At 38.3% G+C, this 27,759-nt stretch overlaps 1 protein-coding gene across 17 annotated transcripts in view; it reads right to left on the bottom strand.

Moving 5' to 3' along the window:
• Positions 1–27,759, bottom strand: part of SGIP1 (SH3-domain GRB2-like (endophilin) interacting protein 1) — a 226,394-nt gene that overhangs the window by 17,422 nt on the left and 181,213 nt on the right. For 7 of the 17 annotated variants that reach the window (XM_015565995.1, XM_006766889.2, XM_015565994.1 and 4 more), the window contains 3 exons: positions 26,078–26,143; positions 25,074–25,133; positions 5,561–5,672 (listed from right to left, as the gene is read on the bottom strand). In XM_015565995.1, the coding sequence (XP_015421481.1) occupies positions 5,561–5,672; positions 25,074–25,133; positions 26,078–26,143 (238 nt within the window). The remainder of the gene's footprint in view (positions 1–5,560; positions 5,673–25,073; positions 25,134–26,077; positions 26,144–27,759) is intronic. The other 10 variants (XM_006766893.2, XM_006766894.2, XM_006766898.2 and 7 more) reach the window with 3 other exon arrangements.

Below are 27,759 nucleotides of genomic sequence, written 5' to 3'. Positions count from 1 at the left end.
TCCTGTGGTGCATGTAGCTGGGCTGCCCCGGTGCCCAGATCCTGCAATGCAAGTGGGTCCTTCAGCTCCAGGCTCCTGCCAGGTGTGCACCTTCTCCACAGCCAGCTCCTGCCGTGCACAGCGGCCGGCAATATCTACTGGCCACTAGCTTCTGCTGACACCCCCTCAGTCAGCTCTGCAGTGGAGTGTGCCTCAGTGACACACTTCCCCATGGACAGCTGGGAATCTGCAGGGCTCTCCCCAGGCCATGGCCTGGACACCATAGAGAGGTAAGCTAGGCAATCACATGGCTCCCCTGCCCTCTCCAGGTTAACTGTCCTTTGCAAATCAATGTTTCACGTATTTTGTGTGCTTCCAAGGTATCTCTGAGGTATTTTCGAGGGGAAGGGGAAATCAGGCCCTTGGCCAGAAGCAGAAACCTCAAAAGGATTATTCTTCTTTGGGAAAGAGAAAATGTTTAAAATGAGTGAACTTTTTTATGACTTCCCCGTACAACTGGACAACTGAACCTGGTAGCAGTTCTACAACTTTAAGGTCAGGAATGTACTTTCTAGGGAAATTGAGGTCAACAACTGCAAATGTTGCTCATGTTTGAGTCTAGGAAACTCTATTTGCCCCAATGTCACCCTGTGTGCTGTGTAACTGCTTGACGAGACACACGGGGCTCAGGTGAGACAGTCCTGGGTCCACATTCAAAATAGCTTATGTGAAGAACTGCTACAGGCTTGTCTGCATAAGGCTGGGTTTGGGGTGCAGTGGAAGGCAGGTGAGCTCTCTTGGTTTGCCATATGCTACCCTCTCCCCTCAGATACTGTCACACATAACTCCGCACTGCTCTGAATGAGAATTTTCACCTCCATCCATCTCTTCTGAAGAATATTGCTGAGAGCGAGTTTGGGTGACCACTCTGCTGCCTCCCTTCTCTATCTCTTAGACCCATAAGCCTTGCTTAATTTAATGGTACTAAACTGGTGCTGGGCCTGAACTTCCTCTCCAGCTGAGTCTCCCCTTGATGGTATACAATATGCGAACAGGCATAATGTCATTTGATAAATCTAGGAGAAAACAATAATTAGAGCACTCAGTAAATTAGACTGCGATGGTGCCGTCACTCAGCATATTGTTAGCAGCAGTGGCTCCAGTGCTTTTTAATTGGTAGGCAAGCTGCTCAGTTTCTTTTCCAGGTCGTTCAAAATGAGATCTAAATGGTGGCTTGGTGGGGGATAAAGTTGCTCTTTGAAAACAAGTCAGCGAGGGGAGGAGGTGGTGTTTCTTAAGTCAGTAAACATGTATTGATTCCTAACTGTGTAAGTTTATTTTTTTGAGTGGGGAGGCAATTAAAATGTGAGCAAAACAGCCTCTGCCTTCAAAGGGGCTAACGATGTACAGTGAGCAATGAGTCTTCAATACAAGGCCATATAAGGACACCAAGTCTCCTCACTTACATTACATTTCTGAACTACATCTCAAGTGTCAGAGTCAGACTTTTGCTGACTTAATAATCCACCCAATGTCAAAGTTGATCTGAAACTTTCTATGTAAAAATTAATATTCTCAATATTCACTAAAGGAAAATCTTTGTTTAACTTTAATGATTGTTCCTATCAGCATCCAACGCGACTATATTTCATGTGAATGTGAGTTATGGAAATCTAAAATACTGCAATATGGAAATAGTAGCAAACTTACTTTATGAATTCACTTTGAAATCATGTGAATCCTTACAAAGGGAACATTCGTGAAGAATGGCTGAAGTTCAAAGTCTACTGGCCAAGTGACTTACAAACTGGGTCCTCCCATAGGCAGCACCATGTTAGCCAGTCAACAGAAACAGAATGTGTGGATTTGATTTATATGAGGTCAGCAGAAATGCATCCTCATTAAATGTGACTTCTCTGCACGGCCCTGATAACTAAGCCCATGGTCTTCTTTTCAAACGAACATACCCCTGTGCATAAGCAGCTTCTCTTCCTTATAATCCCCTTCCATTGGCTTAGGTACTAGGCCAACTCCTTTTCATATTTCAAGACTCAGTTCAAAAGCAGGCCCTTCTGAAGCCTTCCTTAATATCCTCTCCATTTAACCTTTCTTAAACTTTCCTTTTTCTAGTTTCCATGGACACATGTACATATTTTTTTTGAAAATGTTGTTGTTGCTTGCACATATCTTATCTACTCTTGTGAAGACAAGTAGTATGTCTTAGGTTTTGGGGAGGCAAAGGTGCATAACACGGAACCTAGTGCAGAGTACATTTCACAGTGATGCACAGGGCGCCCATTCAATGTGCCCAGCATAATGTAATGCACTGGAATGAACAGTAAGAAACAGGACAGATGTGGTCCTTGCCCAAGCCTCCACGGTAAACAGGGAGACAAACACTTGAATAAATAACTGAAGTATGATGATAAGGGATGGGCTGAATATAGCTGAGAAACCCAAGTTTTTCTAGGGTATTAGAGAATTAACCCCTAGTACCACGCTTGTTCAAAAAGGAGATAATAATGGGAGATGCGTTTTCCCAGCCAGCAGCAAAAATCATGGAGTTCGGTGCCTACCAGCTATTGAGAAAGACCCAGATGGCAGAATACCTGTCACAGGTATTCTGAATACTCAGGGGAAAAGTGTAACTCTATTCGAATGGATTGTATATCATAATGGATTGTAAAAAACAATTAAAGTAGTAGATTTCTGTTTCCAATGTACATTCTGAACACATGGAGAAGGCTCTGATTCAGGATGAGAGGGAACCACAGGCAAAAGCAAATCCCCATTTCTGTTCTGCATCATGCCCTATGTGGTGCTGTGTTTGGCTTTAACCTCCTCCTTCCTTCCTCACCCCATGATCAAACTTTTGAACTTGAGTTGCTTCCTTGAAAGTGAATAACACAGGGACAGCAATGAAAATGATTTACTGCCTGGAGAAGAAATTCAATTTAGAAGAACACTACTTCATGATCTGTTCATAAATTTTAGATCTCATAATTTTAATGAAATATTCTGTACCTCCTATCTACCAATATATAGTATGTTCTGTAACTATTTATGGCAGTATAATTAAAAACAGCTCAATATGTGCAGTCATCCACAAGTCAACGGCTCAGTTCATATCCAACAGCATAGGAAAAGCACTAAAAATTAATTTGGTTTGACTGCTTTTATGGGTTTTCATATATGAATTGGGCATGGGGGCAGGGGAATGTAAACATTCAGTCTATGGCACCCAGGTTTATCCCATGTAGTATAGATACAACTTAAACTCAGGGTATGTCCTTGCCCTAACAGTTCAAACTCAGACCTCTCAGGGTATGTCCTTGCACTAACAGTTCAAACTCAGACCTCTGTATGAGGTAGCTTTTAATTTCTATGGCTATGAGGATGTGGCAAATGAACTTCCTGCTTTGAAGATAAAAAAGAAAGACCTGAAATAAACCAGAGTGCTCTAGACTGAAATCTAATCCCCAGTGTGATGGCATTTGGAAGTGGTCCTTTGGGAGGTGACTAGGCCATGAGGGTAGAGCCCTCATAAACGAGGTTAGTGCTTTTATGAAAGAAAGAGATCCCACAGAGCTCCCTTGTCCCTGCCACAATGTGAGGTTACATGGGAAAAGGCTGTCTATGAATCTGGAAGCCAGATCTCACTGGACACTCAAATCTGCCAGCTTCTTGACCTTTGACTTCCTACCCTCCAGAACTATGAGAAATAAACTACCTACTCTATGGTATTCTGTTTTAGCAGCCCAAATGAACTAAGATACCACAGGCCACAGTGTTTGCTTCTCTACAATACTCTGGGCTTAGAATAAAACCTAGATATTTAAAAAGACATAACACTTACAGTGGTTGATAGATCCCGTCTCACTGGACACTCAAATCTGCCAGCTTCTTGATCTTTGACTTCCTAGCCTCCAGAACTATGAGAAATATACTACCTACTCTATGGTATTCTGTCTTAGCAGCCCAAATGGACTAAGATACCACAGGCCACAGTGTGTGCTTCTTTACAATACTCTGGGCTTAAATAAAACCTAGATATTTAAAAAGACATGACACTTAGAGTGGTTGATAGATCCCAGAGGTTGGGTAGGACACCAAAAGGTGGAGTTACTAATTATATTACTTTCCCAGCGTAATAGTGTTACACCTAGACTTAAAAAACCAGTGTTTCTGAAGTGGTAAGAGAATTCATGATTAGTCATACAGATTCCCACTTCAAATACATGTGGGAAGCAAAGTTCTAATTATTCTTAATTATCACTGTTTTCAAAATTTTTATAAAATAGCCTATTGTTCTTTATGAACATTGATTTTTTCTCTCACTGTTATTTCCATAGATACTAAGGTTTTCTCAGCAATATTTCCCTCACTTAGGTTTGCCCTTTGTTTATCCATCAAATTCAGACTTGAATTCTACTAGTGACACAAGTGAAACCTAGTTTGACTTGTGTTTAGTTTTTAGTGTAGAACAATAATCACTCTTAACTTTGTGTGTGTGTGTGTGTGTGGTTCATGAACCCCTTTGTGAAAGTGATTAATGTTGTAGACCTCCTCTACGGACAAATGCATATATGCACACACATGTAAGTTAAGTAATATAATCTCAGGAAATCCACAGACTTCCTGAACCCTTTTTGTGAAACTCCTTATATAGAGACAAAACATTTAGTTATGTTACATATACATCCTGGTCAAGTCCCTTATCAATATGTATTGATATAAGTGAAATAAGGTTCTTGTAAATAGTAGTATATTTTTCCCTAGAAGTTTTGTTTTGCTGTGATTACAACCCCTTTGTGAAAGTGATTAATGTTGTAGACCCCCTCTACGGACAAATGCGTATATGCACACACATGTAAGTTTAAGTAATATAATCTCAGGAAATCCACACAGTCCCTGAACCCTTTTTGTGAAACTCCTTATATAGAGACAAAACATTTAGTTATGTTACATATACATTCTGGTCAAATCCCTGATATAAGTGAAATAAGGTTCTTGTAAATAGTAGTATATTTTTCCCTAGAAGTTTTGTTTTGCTGTGATTACAATTTATTTACTTATTCTATTTCTGGCCAGTTTTTCCTTACTCAGAGTAAGGGTCACATATAACTTGCCCTCTCATTTATCCGGGTGTTATGGGAAGTTTTCCCCCCACATTCTCATTCCAATGCACCATTGTTTTAGTTTGTATGCAGGCGATTCCTGTCCAGGAAAGATGAGGGCAACAGAAGACATGATCTGGACATTTACTTTTGTGACATAATAAATTTTCTCATTGCTGACAGAGTTGAGTTATAGTATTCTGTTACTTGCAACCAGCACTAAATCAGAGATTTCTGGATGGTAAGATATTCGATTATTGGATCTTTTGGTACATTCTTTAAAAAAAAATCAGTGAATTAATATCCCTAATTAAATCTTCTTGTCCATTCTAGGTATGCCACTTTTTCTTGTTTGCTGGACTTCTTTTGGTTCTAGGACAAGGAATTAAGTAGGTGTAAATAAGGTAGCCTCTACCAAATAAGACAGAGTGTGGAGAATACAGGGGACTAAGTCCCAGGCTTACTTGCTGGGATCTGCTCCTTTGAAGTAGGCGTTGACCGTTTCTGTAAATGCTGCTGCAACAGGGAGGGTGTCCTGGGCCCCCATGGTTAGAGGGCTGGGTCCCCTGGAGGAACCTGTATAAAATGAAAAAATTTCATTAATATGGGCATAAAAGACATTTTAGTATATGTGGAACTATATTAAAGGATTAAAGAATGCAATCTACTACTGAAAAAAAGGTAATGTGCTAAGAACTATAACTCTGTATATTCAACATAGAGCTCAAATATTTAAAAAGAAATATTTGGCTGGTTTACAGACAAACACACTTGAAATTAATTCAGTATGTATTTTACTACAGAAAAAAAATCCAAGCAGAAGAATAAAGTCCTAGGTGTTTCAATGTTTTGCATACAGCACAAGGCAGTATTTGCATGACAGTTTGTACAGCAGGTAGTTAATAAAGGAAATTATTAGCTTCCTATTTGAGTATTCACCCTACATAATTGCCCATAACACTTTTAGCATTTCTTCACGTTAAAGACACAAACAGCCACAGAGTACAATGCTACACTTTGTCCTTTTCTGGATTATTTCCATTTTAAAAATCTGGGATTATTTCCCAATTATTCTCAGATCAAGTAGGCTCAAGCTTACATGTCCAAAAAACGGACAACCAAAATATACCCCTTGGCTTGGAACAAACACATAAATGCATCAAATCATACTATCCTATATAATAAAAGGCTAATATGCAAATTGTCCCCTCAACTTGGAGTTCGACCGGGAGTATGACCAGAGGGCAGGGCCAGCTGGCCAACTGCCCATGGCCCTGCCCCCTGGCTGGCCCCACCCGATTCCCTCCCATCAGGAACGGGGCTGGCCAACCTCCCACATCTGCTCCCCCTATCACTTCCCTCCCCCTGCCTACTGGCCTGGCCCGATCAGCCCCTATTTTGGCGGGCTAGCTGGATGCCCCCCCCCACCCCCGCACGAATTTGTGCACCAGGCCTCTAGTTAAAAATAACAGCAATACGCATGTTTATTGAACACCTGCTACACACCAGGCACTGCACTGGATACCTTACAAGAATATCATGCAACCCCACATCAGCCCTGTGGGACAAACACTATTATTCCTATTTTACAGAAGAGAAAACTGAAGCTCAAAGAGGTAAGTGACTTGCCCAAGACAATAAAGTTAGTTGAATGGCAAAATTACAATTCAAACCTAGATTTGCCGCCCTATAAAGCTCATGTTTTTCTTATTATGTCATATAGTTTGTTTAAATGAGACATTTTCTTGTATGGTTTTGACATAATGTGAGGCTTCCAAAGGGAGCAAGGCTTGGGATTACTATCTTTGTTATTAATATGTAGGCCTGGTGCTGAACAGTAAAGTGTTAGTAATTATAAAGTATTTAATTATGTCCCCTGCTACTGCTTCAAAGGAAGACATTTACTCTTCCCCGCCCCACCACAGACTCCATGTTATGCTTCTTTCATCTCCAGTAACTCAGTCACTTCTGTTTTGTTCTCTGGCAATGAAAAAATATACCCTGTGTATACCTCTGTCCTCATTAAAGTTTCCCTTGATAATTCTAGTTCGCGCTAGTCTCTTCTTTTTCTATTTCCCTTGGCTGTTAATATCTAGTAGTTGGCAACTGATTATACTAGTAAGAAACATCTGCTTACTCTCTCTGCTATGTATCAGGTACTATGGTGTTGGGGATTCAAATATAAATTAAAGATAATCCTTGTCTTCAAGGAGTTGCAGTTCAATGTGCTAACATCACCATCAGCATTAACACCATCAACACCATTCACTACCATCACCATTACTTGCTGTGTACTTACCAGGTGTGGTACATATATTATCTTTGTAAACATATGAAGGAAGCATTACCTTCATTTTGTAGTTGATACAGCCAAGGCTCAGAGTTTATACAATTGGGTCAGTCTTGCACTGCTGGTACACAGAATATTTAAGATTGGTACTCAGATACGTTTAAGTGCAAAGTTTAAGCTCTGAGGGCTATCTCATTTTGCAGACCAAGTAGGAAATTATAGCATCATTTGAGGGAAAGTTAACAATTAAAGTACCAACAGTGAGTCTTATACATGTCTAAGTCGTTGCTGCCCACAGACTGTAAACATTTAGAGAGAAGAAAGTATGACATGAACTTCTTTTATGAGACCTCCCTATTCTGTAAAACAGAGCCCGAATTACACTGATCTTTTAATAAATAAATTATCCATTGCTGAGTCTCAAAAAGGTAAAGTTTATGCACATCTATACATAAAGGAGGCACATGTAAAAAGAGACCATTATTTTCTAATAGTGTTGCTGTTTATTTGTTCACGCATTAGTTCAAATGCTTATTGAATGAATCCTAGGTTATTCTGCTGAAGTAGCATGGTCTCCCTAACTGTTGGTTAAAACTTGGCAAGGGGGCTGGATTCTCACCAGTATGTCAGGATCATAGCCACCTTATGATTGTAGCTTGGAGTTTTGTGAAGGGATAGACCTTCAATCAAATTATTAGAGCAATTTAATAAATGCTTTGGGAATGGTACGAGCAAAGCTCTATGAAAGCACTTCTTGCTTGGATGCGTCAGAGAAGGTTTCATTGAGAAGGTGAGAAGGTGGCTGAGGTTTGAGGATGACTGGGATCTCAGGATGGGGAGAAGGAAGATGGTCCAGCATGTACATAGGTGGACATATGTTTGCTCAGTTCACATGATATTTTGAGAAACCACAGGAAGTGTGACATCATTATTGTTATTATTATTGTATGTGTGTGTTTGTGCATATATATATGTGTGTGTGTGTGTGTGTGTGTGTATATTTTATATATATATATGAATGTGGTGGTTATTGAAGGCTGAGACAAAGAAGGAGATGAGGCTTGGGGGGTTAGGAATTAGGTCATGAAGAGGTTTATATAACTATTTAGGAAAATTTGTCTTTATTTTATATGTGATTTATAGGCATTAAAATCATAGTTACTTTTTGATAATCTAATACAAATCTATGGTGCTTTTCAGAGCATCAGTTATAAAATTTGGAACAGAATTATAAAATTCTTAAAGTCCTTGGGAGTCCTGGATAAAATTAAGAATATTCTCTATGAAAGATGGGAGGGCTTTGAATCATTTGGAATAGGACAGTTAAAAGAGGGCTTGAGTTTAGATCACTAGCTATAGTGTGGTGGAGAATTTAGTGAGGGAGACAATAATGCAGGCAAGGCGACCTCTTAGAAAGAAAAAGGTAAAAATTGATGAGAAATGCCAATATTAGTAGATGAAGAGAATTATCATGTGTAATATTTTTCAGTTCTGCAAAGCTTTCAATAGTCTCCCATGATATTCTTGTGAATAAAATAGTGAAACTGGGTGGATAATAAGTCTTACCAAGTGAATTGAGAATTAGATGAATCACAATATTCAATGACAAGTATATATTAATCTACACATATTCTACAAATGTTGAGCCATTTCTAAGTAGCGATTATTCTAAATCCATTTTAAAGTAAATTGTTCTTCTTTTTTCTTTTTACCTATTTCCTTAAGCTACAGTTTATTGCTACAAAGTGGGATGACCAAACTATAAGGCAAATACATTTTTCACTAATGACAGATTAGTTTGCATAAAGATTATACTTAATTAAAATGCTATTTAGTAATAAATGAATGCTTCTGTTCCCCTGCAGTACCTTAAGAGAGTCTGTTAGTATTATCATTAGAAAGCTGGTTTAAAACCAGAAGAATATCTAAGGTGGTGAAAAATTCAAACCTCATGGCCTAAGAGGACTATGAGGATCCTGTCACCTCTTTTCAAATATCTGAAATAATATTACCAGACATTGACTCAAGGGACCAGGGTTCATGGCCACGGATCTGCAAGTTAATAGCTTCGTGACCCTGGGCAATTCAATTAACTTTAGATTTTCTCAACCACAGAACAAAGGCAACAGAGTACATACTCTCTGTGTTTTAGAATTCTATGATTCTTAAGTTGTTTATAGGTACTAAGAAAATTTGAACAGTAGGAACAATTTTCTAACAGGGAAATAAGCTGCCTTGAAAATAGTATCTCTTCAGTGGAAGTTGGGGGAGAAGGACCTGTCAAACATTTACTGAACCTCTACTTCCTGCAAGATAATGGTGGGGTCACAAATATGTAAACTCTCAGGAAACAAGACATAAACATATGAAAAACTTAATTAACATAAGCAAACAAAAGCTTAAGACAATAAAGTGATAGCACTAGGTTTTTTCACCCAAGATTAATTGCCAAATAAGCCGGATGGGGGCACTGTTCTGTGATTGAACAGAAGGAGGCTTGGGCTTTGGTCATACAGATTTAGCTCTGAATCCTGGTTCCTCCATTTACAATCTGGATGACCAGGAGCAAGCTACTTAATGTCCATGACTCAGTTTCCTCATCTTTAAAATAGAACAGATAATAATAATATCTATGCTAAAGGCTTGTGGTGAACATCAAATGGGATATTTCTGAAGTCCTTAGCACAGTATGTACTCGAAAGACGTAATTATTGCCGTTTTTGTTGCTGTTACTTTGTCAGGGCAAGCTTTACTCAGGTTGTGGAAATAGAGTAGGTTCTTTGAAGTTAAGTATTTACTTTGGTAGGAAACAAAGGGAAATGATACCACAAATGGTATTTTTCATTGAGCATAAAGCTAAACTAGAATTGTCAGGTTTCTTTCATCACTAAAATTCTGTTATTGTAAGACGTTTGTTATATGTGGTTATTATATCTGTTTAAGTTGCTTGATATGATGCTTGGACCAACAAGAGGTAAACGTTTGCTGAATGCATGTCTGTCTTTTGATTCATTCAAGTGTGAGTTCTTGCAATAATTAGACATTGTACTAGGTGCTGAAGGATGCATAGAAAAATATAAGATATGCCCTAATCTTCATGAGGCTTAAAGTATGGAAAGGAACTATAATATTAGGTAAAAATAAACAGTAAAGCATTATATAAAGTTGGAAAATAATTTAATATTATAACTTATTGTATTACTATCAATGATCATTTTTAAAGAATTCAAGGTAGAAACAGTATTTATTATGTAAGTCCTTCCATAAAATAAAAGATCAAACACTAATATGGCTTTATGTTCTTTATACATTGAAGGGATAATCAAATTCATAATTTCCATTTCACTAGCTCCGTGGTCAGCAAACCATGACTCCTGAGCCACATGTGGCTCTTTGGCCACTTGAGTGTGGCTCTTCCACAAAATACCACATGCGGGCGCGCACGTACAGTGTGGTTGAAACTTCATGGCCCATGCACAGAAGTCAGTATTTTGTGGAAGAGCCACACCCAAGGGGCCAAAGAGCCACATGTGGCTTGCGAGCCACGGTTTGCTGAGCCGCAGTTTGCCGACCACTGCGACTAGCTCAAGGTCACTCTGCTAGTAAGTGGCAATAGTGAAAATCAATCCTAGGTCTCCTGACTTTAACAAAAACAGTAGTAGCAACCACAAAAACTCCTGTAGTTTTCACTGTATACCAAGAATTATTCAGGGAACTTTAGTTATATTAACTCTTAATCCTGGTAATATGCCCACACGGCTAAATTATCATTATTATCCTTGCTTTATAGATGAGCAAACAGGTTTCACATCATTCAGTAGCCTTGCTCCACAGCCACTCAGTTAGTAAGCAGTTAAGGACAGAATTGGGATGCAAATTCTAAATAGGAATGCCTGACTCTGGATCCCACACTCTAGCCTACTCTGTTTTAGGAGCGGAGTCAGAACAAAACTTTGTTAGGCATCTGATAGCGCTTTTGTAGTAGCCCAGAAGGATGAGTTGCTGCCATCAGGTTGTGGAATTCTGACAAAATAGCAACTCCAGGGTCCTGGAAAGCAATTTCATGTACACTTAGGGGTTCTGAGAAATGGAGAAAGACACACAGAGTCACCAGTGTGTGAGGATTATTTTCTGAAAGGCAGTTTTCTGTGACTCTCATCACCAAGCAAAATTACACACACACCACACACCCTAAGGTAAAAAAAAAATCTCATAATAGTATGAAATATTTAAAAGATAAGGTCCTTGATTTGTGGAATATGGAGTATAGACTGTGTATATACAACACTAAAGGAAAAAAGGGAATAGAGAGACATTTTAAAAGAGAAAGATACACCTCCCCCCACAAAAGGAGCCCCACTGGTGTGACTCAGTGGTTGAGTGTTGACCCAGGACCCAAGAGGTCACTGGTTTAATTCCCAGTGAAGGCACATGCCTGGGTTGCAGACTTGATCCCCAGTAGGGGACATGCAGGAGGCAGCCAATCAATATTTCTCTCTCATTGATGTTTCCATCTCTCTCTCCCTCTCCCTTCCTCTCTCTGTAAAACAAAACAAAACAATAAAAACATATTTTAAAAAAGAATGAATTTTTTTTAAATAAAAAGAGAAAAGGAAGCAAAATACTCAGGTCCAGAAATTGAGTAAAAGTACAAGATAGTTTACAAATAAGTGAGTGTTTACGTCCTGAGTTTAACAAAGATGCCTCATCTCACAACCTTGCTGGTCACTGCATCAAAGTGAAGCATGTAGTCAAGGTGGGCAAATGACCCTTACATCCAGAAATGAGGGTGACGGAGATGGAACAAACACATGTAAGCAACAAAGTCTCAGAACGCATAAAAGAAGAGAGAAGAAATTTCAGGAATTGCATGAAGCAGCAGAGTGGAAATTGGGTTAGTTTTTTTTTTTTTTAAAGCAGTTCATGTTAGTTGGAATAAAAAATAAATTATATTCAATTCTATAATTTAGAGTACATTCTGTATAATTTAGTGACAAAGACAAAGAAATAATATTGAGTTTAATTTGAATCCTGACTTTATCACTTACTGTGTGACCTTGAGCAAATTACTTAACCTCTCTGAAGTTTAGATTCATCATTTTGTAAAACAGAGATAGTATCTTCTACAGATGTTATGAAGATTAAATATGAGTTAGGATATCCTTGTTACCTAAGAATGGTCATTATAAAAAAGTTATCCCTAAACAAATGTATTTAAGTGGTTCCTATAATTTCAAAGGATATAGTGATAAAAGGCTTGGTTGGGACTCTAAATTATCTATCATAAGCTGTATTTGTGTGAAAAATTTTTATTACTGGTCATCAAATAATTAATGGATTCTTAGAATGAACAAAAATGATTTGTGTTGATATTTTGGGGAAGGGTATATTTTTCTGATAAAAAATTATATTATAGCTCTACACATCAATCTAGGTTCAAATTTGGCTTTAAATCATGATCAAGTGAGCCATTATTGCAGGCTTAATTGAGAGTTTTATAAATTTTCCTAAGGGCCTCTCAATTTCCTATGATGGAAATGTCTTTTTTCCTTCTTATTCGGGCATTAATAGTTTTATTAATTGTCAATTGACAAAGACTTTACACCATCACTTTCACTGAATTCATGGAGTTTGCTTTCTAAATATTTACAGATCAAAAAACAAGATCTGAAAGAAGATAGTTATTTGCCCACATTTTCACAGACAGAAGTGGTGGAGTCAGGATTCAAATACAGGTCCACTTAACTTACAATGAGCCACATAGGTTTCATCTTGACCCACAATGGCATTGAGTGGGTTACACCTGTTACATGTTTTTTGGTGTGCAAGGCATTCACATCCATGAAAAGGAGGATGGCACACTTAAGAAAGTCAGTTTTCATAAAGTAGAATAAAGGATATTGAATTTCTGGGTATAGAATAGGGTTATTTTCAGTTTTCTTCTTCATAAGTCCCTGCTTACCTGTTCTGGAGATATATCTATATCTATATATCTATATCTATATCTATATCTAAATCCATATCTATATCTATATCTATCTATATCTATCTATCATCTATCTATCTATATAATTTCATGTGTATATATTTCTTTTTAAAAATATTCTTATTGATTTCAGAGAGGGAGGGAGAGGGAGAGAAACATCAATGATGAGAGAGAATCATTGATCACTGCCTCCTGCATACCCCCTACTGGGGGTAGAGCACACAATCCCAGCATGTGTGCCATGACTGGAAATCGAATCCTGACCTCCTGGTTTATGGGTTGATGCTCAACCACTGATCCCACATCAGCTGGGCTGCATATATTTCGTATTTTTCAAATTCCACTCTGTCTAGAAACATATTCAGCTGACATTTTTGTCATTACAGAGAATTTTCTTCAAACTGCACTAATTAACATTCCAAAATAATGTATGACTCAGAAAATGGAAAAATTATACTTTGTTTTCATCCTCAACATCACATCAAACATCAACGCAAGGACTATTGTTAAAAATAGACATAAGGGAGAAGACAAAGCCACAACGCAATGTCTTCAGTATGAGAACTCACACAACCCTAGACAGTCCCATGTAGATAGCACTGAGAATGTATTCGATCAGACATGTGAAGCTGAGCCAGGTAGAACGTGACTCAGAGAGTATATATATCAACAGCTGATTTATGTAGAGCACTTATATGTAATGACCACTGTGCTAAATGCTTTACATGCGTTATGTCTTCTATTCTCAAAACATCTCTTTGAGGTACAAACTATTGTTATGTATACTAGTATGTTACCAGTGAGGAAGTTGAAACCTAGTGAAATTAAACCGTTTGCTCAAGGTAACTTGCTCTATAGTAAGTGATGTGCTGTGAATGAAAACCAAATCTAACTTCAATTGCATTAGTAAACCCTACCCTGTATTATCAATGTTTGCCCATTCATGTTAGTACACTTTGTTCCAAGGTACAGCTAGATGCACAGCAGGTATTCTCAGTGCAGCAGTATCACCCCACAGGAGGTGAAAAGTGGTTCTTGGGGGAGGGGGAGTGTAAAAAAAAGAGAAAAAAGTGATTCTTGGGGAAAATAAATCTTACTTTTTTATATATAAAGCATGCAGATATACATGCAGTACATAACCAGATGTACAGAACATCTGTGATTATTAAAATTCTACTGGGGAGCAATTATGGAAAAAGAAAGGTCTAAAAAGGCTCCCTAAGGGAGGGAGGATACAGAAAAAAAAAGTTTGAGAATCACTGGTCCATAGTTTAAAAGGGCCATGGATGCTCATGACCTGTACACCTCATCAACTCTTTTGGAAAAAGTCTAAGGCACTGGATTTACAGAAGAATAATTGTTTATTTTAAAAACTATTTATTCAAGTTTCCACTGAGTGAATAACTGTGGTGCCATAGTTATGGGTGATATAATCAAGATATGGGGAGAATATCTAGTAAGGGCCTTACATAGGAACAGAGTACAGGAAAGGGAGGCAGGAGAGCTTGGCCAATCCAGAGCTGTTTTCACTTGGACAACGTGGGTGGTCCCTGTACTGGGGCAGGAAAGTGGGAAATCTAGTCAGGGGATATGGTCAGAGAAGCTGGGGTAACCCTGGTTTAGGCTTTGAACCAAACAGGAGCAAGGCCAGAATACAACAGCCTATAGGGGACAGTGACATGAGCACCAAGAGAAATTCCAAGTAGTCTGTTTAAGGAATGGGAAGAATTAGAGGTTCCGAAATAGCCATCCAAGCATGTTGGGAAGGAGGAGTATGCTTTTCGGTGAAAAGCCTGGTGTGGACTTTCAGAAAGGTGGTGGCTATGTAACCAAAGAAATGCAACAGGTAGAGTTTCACCTTCTCAGATTAGAAAATATCTGAAAAAAATACTTCATGCTTGTGAGAATATAATGAAGTAGGCATGGTGATATAATGATGGCAGTTAAAATTGGTATAATCTTTCTAGAAAACTGCTTTGGCAATGGGTAGCATGAACTTTTAAAAGTTTCATAATTTTAGCCCCAAATTCCAATTTTAAGAACCTATTCTAAGAAAATATCTTAAGGCCAAAGAATTATGTGCAAGATGTTCACTGCATGTGGGGCAACTTGAAGCAATTTATATACCTAACAACTGAAGTGAAATGAATCATGATTCATGACAGAATGAAATGTGATGCAGATATTTAAAAGTTCCCAGTAATTAACAATGGAGCTAAAAATAATCACATATCACATTTTCCCTATTAGGTTGGAAAAGGTGAAAAAAAAACCAACAACTGAAAATAACTCCGTGTTAATTAGGGCACAGAAAAATTGTTAATCATAATCCTGGTATGAACTTTGTGTAGGAAACATTTGGTAGAATGTAGTAATATTTAAACTGCATCTCCTTTAACATAGCAATTCCATTTTTAACAATATTTCTTTCAACAAATTCAGACACTGCTAGAGGATATGTACCTTTGACATAGAGCAAAAAAATAGAGGATGAAAACCCAAATATCCATTAATAAAAGATAAGTACATTCATAAAATATAATACTATGGAACCATTAACATGATTATATAATACATATGTATATGTATACATTATATAGTTGCATATGTATATGTATATGTGCACACATGTATACACAAATGTAGTAAACTTAAATAGCTACTATTGACAGTTATGAGTAGATTACATAAAATTGTAGATAACCTATTTCCTGTATTATAAGAAACATACTTTTGAAAACATTTGAACATTTCTGAACATTTCTATAGACACTTATGGCATACAGTGGGTTGAGATGCATCTTGTAATCAATGTCAAAAGAAAGTTGGCAGCTGCTAACAGAGCAGATTCCACTGTTGGCTCTGCCTGTAATCATGGGAGTATAACCATGGGTAGCGTAATCAGCTCATCTCATGGTCTCCTCAGTTGAGTTGAAGTACTTGAATTGATAGTCTGTCATGTGATTGAATTTCAGTTTACATTTGGACCCCTACTTTCCTTCAAAAGTGTTTTTTAAGATTTCATCTGATGCAGTAAGAGTATTATGTACAAGTGAGTAAAGAAGCTATTTGTACGTAGAAGAAAAACTGTCACATGCAACATCAGACAGAAGAAAATGCCATATTGTTTGAAATCTAAACCACAGCATTTTGAAAGATAAGACAAATAGGTTATGAATGAATTATGCATCATAGAAGAACTAGAGGCCCAACGCACAAAATTCGTGCAAGAGTAGGCCTTCCTTCCCCTGGCTGCCAGCACCGGCTTCCCTCTGGCACCCGGGACCCGGACTTCCCTCCGGCCCCCGGCAGGCACCCGGGGCCAGGGCTTCCCTTGCATCATCTGGTAAGTCTTCCGGAAGGATGTCTGGTCTAGTTAGCATATTACGCTTTTTATTATTACAGATATGCAACTCAGGTGCTAAAACTGTGTTTGTCAAAAACTTCTAAGTGACTTTCAAGATTAAACTCTCAACTTCAAAGAGAAGAAACAGGTCATGATTATGAACATGTGGAATATTACTGTGATATTAACATAACTTCTGATGGCCAGAAGTAATTTAGATGTATCTTTAAGTCTGAATATAATACAGGTTTAGACTCAATTTCTGATGGTTATACTGAAGATAGTGACGTGCATTTTGTCTGCTATTGTTGGTGAGAAAAAAATGCTTTTCTACATTTAATCGAGTTTATTTTGCACCTGAAAAGTTGTTATTAAATTGATGGAACATATTCCAATGCATGAATTCTTGGATTCAAATAAATGCAGTGTGTGTGTGTGTGTGTGTGTGTGTGTGTGTGTATGCTTCACCAGACATTAAAAATGTTATCTCTACTAATGTCTCAACATCATGCTTTCAGGGTTGTATTTATTTATTTATTTATTTAAGTTCCAGGATCTTTTTTCCCCCCTTCAGCTTTATTGAGGTATACTGAGAAATAAAACTGTAAGATATTTAAAGTGTGTATGAATGATGATTTGATTTACATAAACATTGTGAAAGGGTTCCTCCCATTTAGTTAAGTAACACATCTAACACCTCACATATTTTTTTGTGTGAGAACATTTAAGTTCTGTTCTCTTAGCAAATTTTAATTGTACAATATAGTATTGTCAACTATAGTCACCAGGTTTACATTAGCTCCTCAGACCTTATTCATCTTACACTTGAAAGTCTACCCTTTTACCAACCTCTTCCTATTTCCCCACCTCCCCCAGCCCCTGGAAGCCACTTTTCTACTCTCCATTTCGATGAGGTTGTTTTTTTTTTAATGACTCCAAATAAGTGATACCATGCAGTATCTGTCTTTCTCCTTCACGCTAACGTCACTTAGCATAATGCCCTCAAGATCCAGATGGCAAGATTTCCCATCTGGATATATAAAGATATCTGTGTTTATCTATACTTTCCCATACTGTTTAAATTTTAAAAAGTACTGTGCTTAAGTCAACGGCATAATTAGGACAAAGAAAATTATGTTGTAGTTAAGCTGCTTATGAAATTGAGAAACCCTATGGCAGTGGTTCTCAGCCCTCTGGCCCTTTAAATACAGTTCCTCATGTTGTGACCCAACCATAAAATTATTTTCGTTGCTACTTCATAACTGTAATGTTGCTACTGTTATGAATCGTAACGTAAATATCTAATATGCAGGATGGTCTTGGGCGACCCCTGTAAAAGGGTTGTTCGACCGCCAAAGGGGTCGCGACCCACAGGTTGAGAACCACTGCCCTCTGGTAAACAGCACCCCCTATCTGTGTGACTGAGTGCCAGCATGAAATCAAGCCCCAACGCCAGGTATACTATGTCCAGGGGACAGGACAGCAGAGCCAGCAGAGGAGGAAGAAGTCTGTGCAAGCCTGTCTGCTGAAAGCCCATGTTCCAGCAGAAATTATTACCACACACATGTTGCAAAACAGTCAAAGACAAAAAGGATTAAAATCTTAAGGGCAATGACTTATCTTAATACTTTATCTTAAATGCCATGTTTTAATGACCCCAAATCAATCTTTGATCTAATAAATGAAGCGATGATTATAGAATTCTTAGCACATATTAAGTATTTATTAATGATAATTATTATTTTAGGAAATGATTACATTTGTATAGTATAGTTTATAAAGGCTTTTTACAAGTAACTGACTAAAATATCTTAGGGGTGTATATATATACTAGTGGCCCAGTGCACGAAATTCGTGCACGGGGCCTGGGGGTGTGTCCCTCAGCCCAGACTGCACCCTCTCCAATCTGGGACACCTCGGACATGCCCTTGCAATCCGAGACTGCTGGCTCCTAACTGCTCACCTGCCTGCCTGCCTGCCTGATTGCCCCTAACAACTCTGGTCTGCCAGCCTGATCACCCCCAACCACTCCCCTGCCAGCCTGGTCACCCCTAACTGCCCTCCCCTGCTGGCCTGGTTGCCCCTAACTGTCCTCCCAATCCCCTGCTGGCTTTTTTTTTTGGCCTGCTCACCCACAACTGCCTTGCCCTACCAGCTTGATTGCTCCCAACTGCTCCTCCCCCACCGGCCTGATTGCGCACAACTGCCCGTCCCCCCACCAGCTTGATTGACCCTAACCACCTCTGCCTTGGCCCTGCCACCATGGCTTTGTCCGGAAGGTCTCCCGGTATAATTAGCATATTGCCCTTTTATTAGTATAGATGGCATTGATTTAATAATTCATTCTACACACATTAAAAGGGCTTAGAAATGAAAAATTCTCCTGAGCTTTGACATCACCTGTTTGAATCATTGCTTCATTCATTATATCAGTTCTCATCTCTGAAGGGGAAAGTCAGAGAGCCAAGAGTATAGTGGGGTAGGCAGCCTCAATCCCTGACAGCTCTTCTTTGAAGACACAATAAAAAGCTATTGTGTGACGATGGCTAACAACCACACAAAGGTAAAACAGTTCCCCCTGGTTATTCTTGGCTCATGGTTCTTTTCTCAGGAAGTTTGTCAAATCTGCTGAAATGCCATGATTTATAAATCCTTTAATAAAACAGTTGGTAACATTTTCTTCTACATCTCCCATCAGCATTAACACAGCATCACCACCACTGCCACCCCTTCCCCACCCCCAGGAGTGTATTGCATGGCAAATCTTTAGTTTCAACAAGTCAACTTTAATGACAGGCTCTGGTGGAGGCAGGAGGGGGGCTGTGCAGCAGGGAGGAGGCATTCTGCTCCCAAATGATTCTCCTGAGTCATAAGCAGCAAAGACAAGACTGCTCAGTGTTTCTGAGGGAGGCAGGGAGGCCGTGTAGCAACTCACAGATCAAGTTGCCAGATATTTTATGTGGAAGACTAGAATGCTACAATCCAACCTTTTCCAAAGCTGGCAAGATCTAAATGAAACACAGCCATGCTACAAGCAGGGGATGTGTGAAGTTGGACCATAGTGGTCCTAGCTGGTCGTTATTGGGCATTTTGCATGCACTGACCTCAGTACTTAACTATTTCCCCTTGACTACAACCCTGTGAAATAGGTGTCGCCAATATTCCAATTTCCAGAGAAGGAAATTGACTATGATGGCTGCACAGCAAAATGTTAAGGTTTTCCACTAATATTTCATTAATTTCCACAAAGTGATAAGGGTTTTTTTTTAAAAAAATATATTTTATTGATTTTTTACAGAGAGGAAGGGAGAGGGATAGAAACATCGATGAGAGAGATTGACCGGCTGCCTCCTGCACACTCCCTACTGGGGATGCACCTGCAACCAAGGTACATGCCCTTGACCAGAATCGAACCTGGGATCCTTCAGTCTGCAGGCCAACGCTCTATCCACTGAACCAAACCCGTTAGGGCAGTGATAAGGTTTTAACTAATTCTGCAATTGATACATATCTGATAAGAAAAAAATTAATAAATTCATAAAAGACCTTGATAAATATTGCTATGAAGACAGATATTGTTATGACTGTATTCATTTAATCAGCAAGTGTTTATTGAGTGCCTACTATGTGCATGGTACTATGAAAGATATTTTAGTTACACTGGTGAACAAGACAGACATGTTCCTGTCTCCATGGAGCATGGAAGCCAGACATTAAACAAGCAGTTATAATAATGTTTAGAGAATGTTATAATTCAGAAAACAGGGTGCTTTGGAGGCACCCAACAGGGAGACCTAACCTGTTCTAAAAATTAGGAATAGCTTCCAAAGAAAGAAATATGAGTGACATTTAAACGTATGCTTTGAAAATATTAAAATGTTGTTATGTTAGAGGACTAATATAAATACTTACGTAATGTTAAATGTTAACCTAAGGTATATTGGGCATTATTCTAGGTATTAGCAATAGAGAATCACCAACTGGTTTGCGCTAAGTACACACACACATACACATACATATAGAGAAAATGATATGGAATTTATATATGTATAGGAGGAGGGAGGAAAAAGTGTGTGTGTGTGTGTGTGTCTGTGTGTGTAGGTGTGTGTGCACGTGCACGCATTGCCTCTGAAATTAGCTTTTTGCATCTGAATTATAGCCTCAGCACAATGTATCTGCAATCACAGTCCTGGAAAAGCTGGTATTTTTCTTCTAAGCTTGATGTCTGCAATTTTCCTATCTGGTACTTAGGGTAGGTAAGAAGTCCAAGAGGCCGAGGGGCCAGACCCACAGAACAGAAGAACTTTCCAGGGAGAGTGCTGCAGGGAAGAAATGGTCGCGAGAAAGAGCAGGGATTCAGTTAAGGAAACAGGTGGGCGATTTTGGCAGAGAGCCCTAGAATGCAGAGAAGGGTGCTGCTGAAGAGGTGACATTCCCGAAGGCGTGATGGGAGTAAAAGCAGTAGAGAGAAGCACAGAGCAGCCAGGGGATGAGTGTGGGGGAGGCTGTGTGTGCAGAGGATAGAGATGTTACTCAGGCACAAGGACACTTAAGAATGTATGGCTGTAGGGTTGTTTGTTTTCATTACCAAATACAAGATGATTCTGTAGTGAAATAAGCTAACAGCACTCTTCTGGGAACATCTTGATGTTAAATTGCTCTAGGAAACTGCTCAAATATCTAACAGTCACATTTTCTGCTTGTCATGGAAATATCTTTCCCTTCCTCCCATCTCACAAGAACACTTGACAGTTTCAAAAGGATATACTCTTGGATGAATGAATTTAAAAAGTTATTACTTCTTGAAACCTTGGCTTTTTTTTATTAACACAATTTACATAGGTTAAATTTCAGTGAAATTGTTTATAAAAGTGAAACTTTAGGAAAAGCTTTGACACTCTTGTGAGCTAGAACCACTGTCTAATACTTTCCTATCTCTAGTTAAATTCAATTTGAAAGTGTAAAGCATCTCACGTTATCTGCAAAGAAACTCACAAGCCAATGTTCACTGGACAGTTGGTCAGTCAGTGGCTCAAACCCTTACTAAGTGACCAGGCTGCCTAAAGCATTAGAAGAACAAAGGAATGAATAAGACAGGGTAAAGTTTTGAGCACTATAAACACACTATTTAGATGCCAATAAATAATACTTTAAAAGAATTAGAAAAAGTGAATTTTTTTTGGCATGAGAATCTTTCTTCCTTTTCTACATTCCCTGAGTAGAAAATTAAAGATAACGATAATTAATATTAATAATAAATGTGGGTAAAAGCAGAGTGCCCAAGAAGAATATGCGAGAAGTATATTCAATAAAATACGTTGAATGACAGGTTTTTGGAGTACAAAAATTTGGGCAGGGGCACTATACTTAAGGCGATTTAACATGTCACCATTTCTATGTCATTTTATTATCACAGCAGAAAATTTTAAAAATTCTTTCAGGTTGCACTAGCTAAAAATATCTGAGACTAATGTACAAAAATGATAAAAACGAAACTTATCCATTTTTTTTTAACATAGCTATCCTTGCCCGGCTGGCATGGCTCAGTGGTTAAGTGTCGACCTATGAACCAGGTCATGTTCGATCCCTGGTCAGGGCAAGCTCAATTCCCAGTGTGGGGGCATGCAGGAGGCAGCCGATCAATGATTCTCTCTCATCATTGATGTTTCTATCTCTATCTCCCTCGCTCCCTGAAATCAATATTAAAAAAACTAAACATTGTCCTTTAAAAACAAACAAATAAAAAACCCACATAGCTATCCTTGCCCTGGCCAGTGTAGCTCGGTTGGAGCATCATCCCGTACACTGAAAGGTCATGTGTTCAATTCCCATCAGGGCACATACCCAGGTTGCAGGTTCAATCCCAGTTGGGATGCGTATGGGAGGTAACCGATAGATGTTTCTTTCTCTCCCTCTCATTTCCTCTCTTTCCAAAATCAATAAAAACATATTCTTGGGTGAGGGGTCATCTTTTATTTATTTTTTTTAAGTTTTCCCTTAAAGTTTATTTTAACCCTTTGAGTGCCAATATCCTAGGAACTATGCTAAAATTGCCAAGGCATTTTTGCTGATTTTACAGCAGTTTAGGAAAAAAATTATGAATCACAAGTAAATGAAGTTACATATTCAAAAACTTAAGGAAACCTTTACCACATGTTTTCTGCACTTAAGTGCCATCTGTCAATAAAGAGTGAACTACTAGCATCTAATAGTGACACTGCAGGAGGAGCGGGAAAGCGCTCTTGGCACTTTTGGCGAAATACAGGAGGAGCGCAATTGCACTCCCAGGCACTTTAGGGGTTAATGCACTTTCATATGCATAAGCATTTCCTGATAAGGAGGAATGCACATTCATGATATGGATGCTCCTCTAATCCCTTGGGAAGCTTTGTTTATATTTCCCAGACTTGAGCAAAGACACAGTACTACCGGTTCCAAGTAATTTCTATTAAAACTTTCTTACGTGACTTCTCTTGGCCAAAATTGAGATGCTTATGGAATTTGGATCTTATAATTAGAATGACAATGTTACCAAATTTAGATATTCAAAAAATCTATGAACAAATATATTTTCCTAAAATATAAAAAGATGTGGTTCACATTATGTCACTCCACACACTTATTAATACTTATATTTGATCGATAAAACATATTTTAAAAACAAACCAACAACCAAAAATTGTCTTTAGATCGGTATCTTTAAGGAGAGACTATCTCTCTCTGTTAAAAGAAACCCCGAATAAAACACAAGCAAATGAGCCAGTAGATACTCGAAAGCCAAAGTAAACTGCAACATCAAAAAGCCTGCCAAAGTGTTGTTTTGGAACCTCAGACAATTATTGAGGAGTGCCAGTGGTGTGCTGTTTAATTTCTTGGTTAAAGCAGGGTACTCTACAGCCTCAGCTGAGGCCAGGCTGCAGCAGAGAGAGGGCTTTTCCACAGGCAGGTATTTATGGTACCTCAGGATCACCAGTCTATTCAATCGCAGCTTCTCCTTTTGGGATGTACTGTTCAGTAAAAAGACACTTGGGCACTTTTTAATTCCGTCTGATTTAAAGAGGTAGTATATAAGGTCATAAGTTTATAGACTTTGCATCTTGGTTATTACAAAATTAATGACCTGAGACTATCAAGCTTCTGATGTGCTGTGGCCTGCCTCACCTCCTGTCCTCTACCTGAGCCAGGACAAGAAACCAGGTATTGGGAAAGTTTTAAATCAGACCCGATTTTCTGCTGCTATCCCAACTACCCCAAGCTAAGGACTTCCATCTCCAGCACCATTTACAAGGAAAATTCACTGCGAAGAGAAAAAAAAGCCACACCACACAAACTACTTAAGAATCTATAAGTCATTTCCTTGTTTAAAATTGCATTAAAACACACACTCAAGTTAGGAAAGTTTTTTTGTTGTCATAAAACACAAGTTCAATATTTAGATTAATTCTAGAGTTGGATATTTTTTGGCTGACTTTTGATCCCTGGATACATTCAGCTATTTAAATGGTAGAAAATAGGGGATTAAGTGATAAATATTTACGTATAAGATGATCTGTTAATTAAGTTAAATTACTTCGTTTTCCCTCCACCATTAGTTGAAATGGGCCATTTTATCAAGTGTCTGGCCTGTGAAAATGATTTAGAACTTAAACATAAAACAGAAGAATGCTAATCCTTAATACAGAACATAAATTACTCAGCAGAGAGGTTACACATCTGACACATTTATGTATATTTTCCTTCATCTTCTAAAATGGCAAGTCCAATGATAGTTGTCCATTTTACTAAGGTCATTCCAGTCGCAATTTTCGGAGACAACAGAACTGTTTACAGAAAATACCTCCCCCTCTTCCTCTTCATTGTTCTGCTCTTCTATGCAGCTTCCTTGTCATAGGAGATACAGTACATACATATTTACATTTTACAATAGTGGATGTTGTATCTGAAATGTTAATTATCTAAAACGGAATTAAATGCCAATTCTAACCAAAAATGTCCTTATATTTGTTGCATTGCATTTGCAAGTGTTAGGAAGGAGCCCTGGTTGACAGAGTTAAGTTCCTTGGACAAGAAAGGTGTTTTATTTTGTTTTGTTTTTTCAATTTCACACAGTTAATTAAGTAACCATATTAATTGCAAATCCGTTTTAATTTTTTTTAAATAAAATAAATTGAAGTTCCCCTACAAACCAAATTAATGTAATATTTCTTTAGTAGTTAATATTTTCTAAGTAGCCATAGCATTTTATATAGAGAGTGAGCCCAGGTCTTTTGAAGGGAACTGGGATTCGGAAATGCAAATGGGAAGAAAGGATGAGGGGAGTATAAATTAGAATCTGGTATGCTATGTACTACTTACCTTCAAAAGTCAAATAAAACTTTCCTCTGTCAAACCAAACGAGGGAAGGCTGTTCATTCTCTGTATGGCCAGGAGTTGAAGCGGGATGGGAAAGGTTAAGGAGAGGGAGAGAGAAGGACACAGTATGAGTTACAGAGCAGGTCATTAATCTCACTATGGGGGAGGGCGGAGGCACTGCATGCCATTAGCGTGCAGGGAAAAGGGAAGGCTGGCAATCTATGGGTGTTATTATTTTTTTTTCTTTTCTTTTTAGTTCAGGAATCAGAAAGCAAAGCAAAGCTATGGAGGCCTAAAGGGATGGGCATGTGTTGTCGATAGCTTGACATTCGGTGCTTGTACGCATGGAGCGGAAGTCTTCCTGGCCATGCAGGGGAATCAGCATATTTTAACTGCACTAGTTTGGGCAAACTGTCTTTCAGCAATTGCTGTATCCATTTCATCTTCAATGTCATCCCCTTCTATGTTTTAAAAAAGATAAACTTGGAGTTATGGGTCACATAAACTTAGCTTAGGTTTTAAATGACAACAGCATTGCATATCAATTTAATGCTCCTGGAAGATGTCATATATCTTCCATCCCCTTCCCTGGAATCACCTTAGGCATCCAGACACAAAACACCCTTTACCTATGTACCAAAGAGAAAACAAGATTACTAACGGTGCGCTATAATTTTTTTAAATTAAAAAGCAGTCACTGGACATGTAATTCTGAGCAGTTAAATTATTCCTTCCTTTGTAAATTCACAAAGCAATAGCATCTCACCTTTTCCAGACCTGTTCGCTGAGAAACTGTCATGCAACCTGCTGCTTTTTAAAATATGTTCACTTAACAAATTCAATGGCATGAGTTCCACAATGAACAACAAACAGACAGGGTGCATCTGAGAGGCACTGGACACTCATGAGGTGAGTAGCATGTCCATGACGTTTATAGCATTCAGATGGCATAATGGCTTGGATTTTTAACGTCTAGATATCTAGACATCACTTGGCTAGCACCATACCTGCTGGGGTTTCACAGCGCCTTTCAAATGAGGGCAGTTTGTCATAAAAAACATCATCTTCTGACACTACGGACCAAAGAAATATAAAGGGATGGAAAACAAAAACACAAATACAAATCCCAAATGAAATCAAGGTCACACATTACTGACTGAAACACAGGAATGATTTTAATGGAAAAAGAAAAAACAAAACCTAGGACACTGAGATTATGATTAGGATACAAAAAAGCGATGTGCTTGTTTCATGATGATGCTATGAGAAGAAACTATAATTTAAAAAATGACAGGTTTTAGCATGTGAATTTGGCTGAACTCAGCTCCATAGAAGAAATCATACCCCCACCTTTTTAGGGGGTTGTTAAAGGTAGTATCATCAATAATTGACTTGTGCAAGTATATTTCACTCAGACACAATTCTCAAGTGGCCTGACATATGTCCATCAACAGAACCTCGTCACAGCTCAACAGAATTACCCAGCATGCACTTCTCCCCATGGGGAAAGAGAAGCTTTTAACAAGACCATAAAAAAGCAACAGTATAAATCTGAGGTCAGTGAATGAAGCATCCCATTTCACCTTCATCAATATCCAAATTCAATTTGCCTTGTACCTGTCTTTGGTAGTTGTGGACTGTTCATTTTGAACAGCATTACTGTAATTCCATCTTTGGCTATAGTGTGCAATTACGGCCAAATGTCTGTAAATTTGTCTCAATAGCTGCTCTGGACTCCAAGTGTTCCAGATCTTTGCCTATGGTCCCCCATTTCACCAACTAAAAAATGCAGGTCAATTAGAGTATTATTTTATCTGATTAAAAAATAATACCCATAGATCTTAAGGATATTATTACAACTTCAATGGAAAATTGAGTAAAATTTGTACAATGACCAGTAAGGGAGAATCCTTCTGACAATGTAGAGAAGATAAGGAAATGAATGAGGATAGTAACACTATTCCATAAACAAGGTTTCTTGGAAAATATCCTACTAGCTTGCTTCCTAGACTTAGGGAGTAAGGCAGAGAAACTCTTTGTCAATTCCTAAGGTCCTAGGATATCAGCTGTTAATCAGTTTTTATTATACATGTGGCTTTCTTGGAGGCTAGAACAAGCTAATGCAACTCCTGTAAAGTGTCTAGGACAAATGAAACTGGCACTAAGGAGCACACTCCATAGTCACTAGAGAAAATAGGAAGCAAAACAGTCACATCGCAGGAACTGAATGTAAAAACAGTGCCTTTTCATACCCAGGAGTGGGAAATGACGGAGGATATTCCTTTCTTTTGAAGAACTGATTTCCTTTTTACAATCTTGTTAAAATGAGGAGCCTCCAATAGCCATTTGTTCTTTGAGCTGAAGTTACAAAATAATATTTCATAAAGGTTGATTAGTATGCTGATGCTTTTTTTAAATGGTGGTTGTAGACATTGAGGGCTTAGAATAAAACATCCTAAAAAAAAATCAGAGATCTCAAAAAAGGAGTCATTGGATAACCCTGTGCTTGGTTTAAATAAAGGCAACACTCAAATGAAATACTAAAGAAAACATTTCCTTAAGGACTAACCATGGAGATAGCCCCAACTTCATTTAGGATGGTGAAGCCAGTACTGGAAACAAGCTTTTCCAAAAAAAAAAAAAAATAGCAGAAGAAAAAAGAAAAAGGCTAAAATTAAAGATGGGGATT

The sequence above is a fragment of the Myotis davidii genome, unplaced genomic scaffold (genome assembly GCF_000327345.1).
Source record: "Myotis davidii unplaced genomic scaffold, ASM32734v1 scaffold122, whole genome shotgun sequence".
Taxonomy (NCBI): domain Eukaryota; kingdom Metazoa; phylum Chordata; class Mammalia; order Chiroptera; family Vespertilionidae; genus Myotis; species Myotis davidii.
The sequence above is the reverse complement of the archived record's forward strand: the minus strand, read 5'-3'. Positions and strand labels throughout refer to the sequence as shown.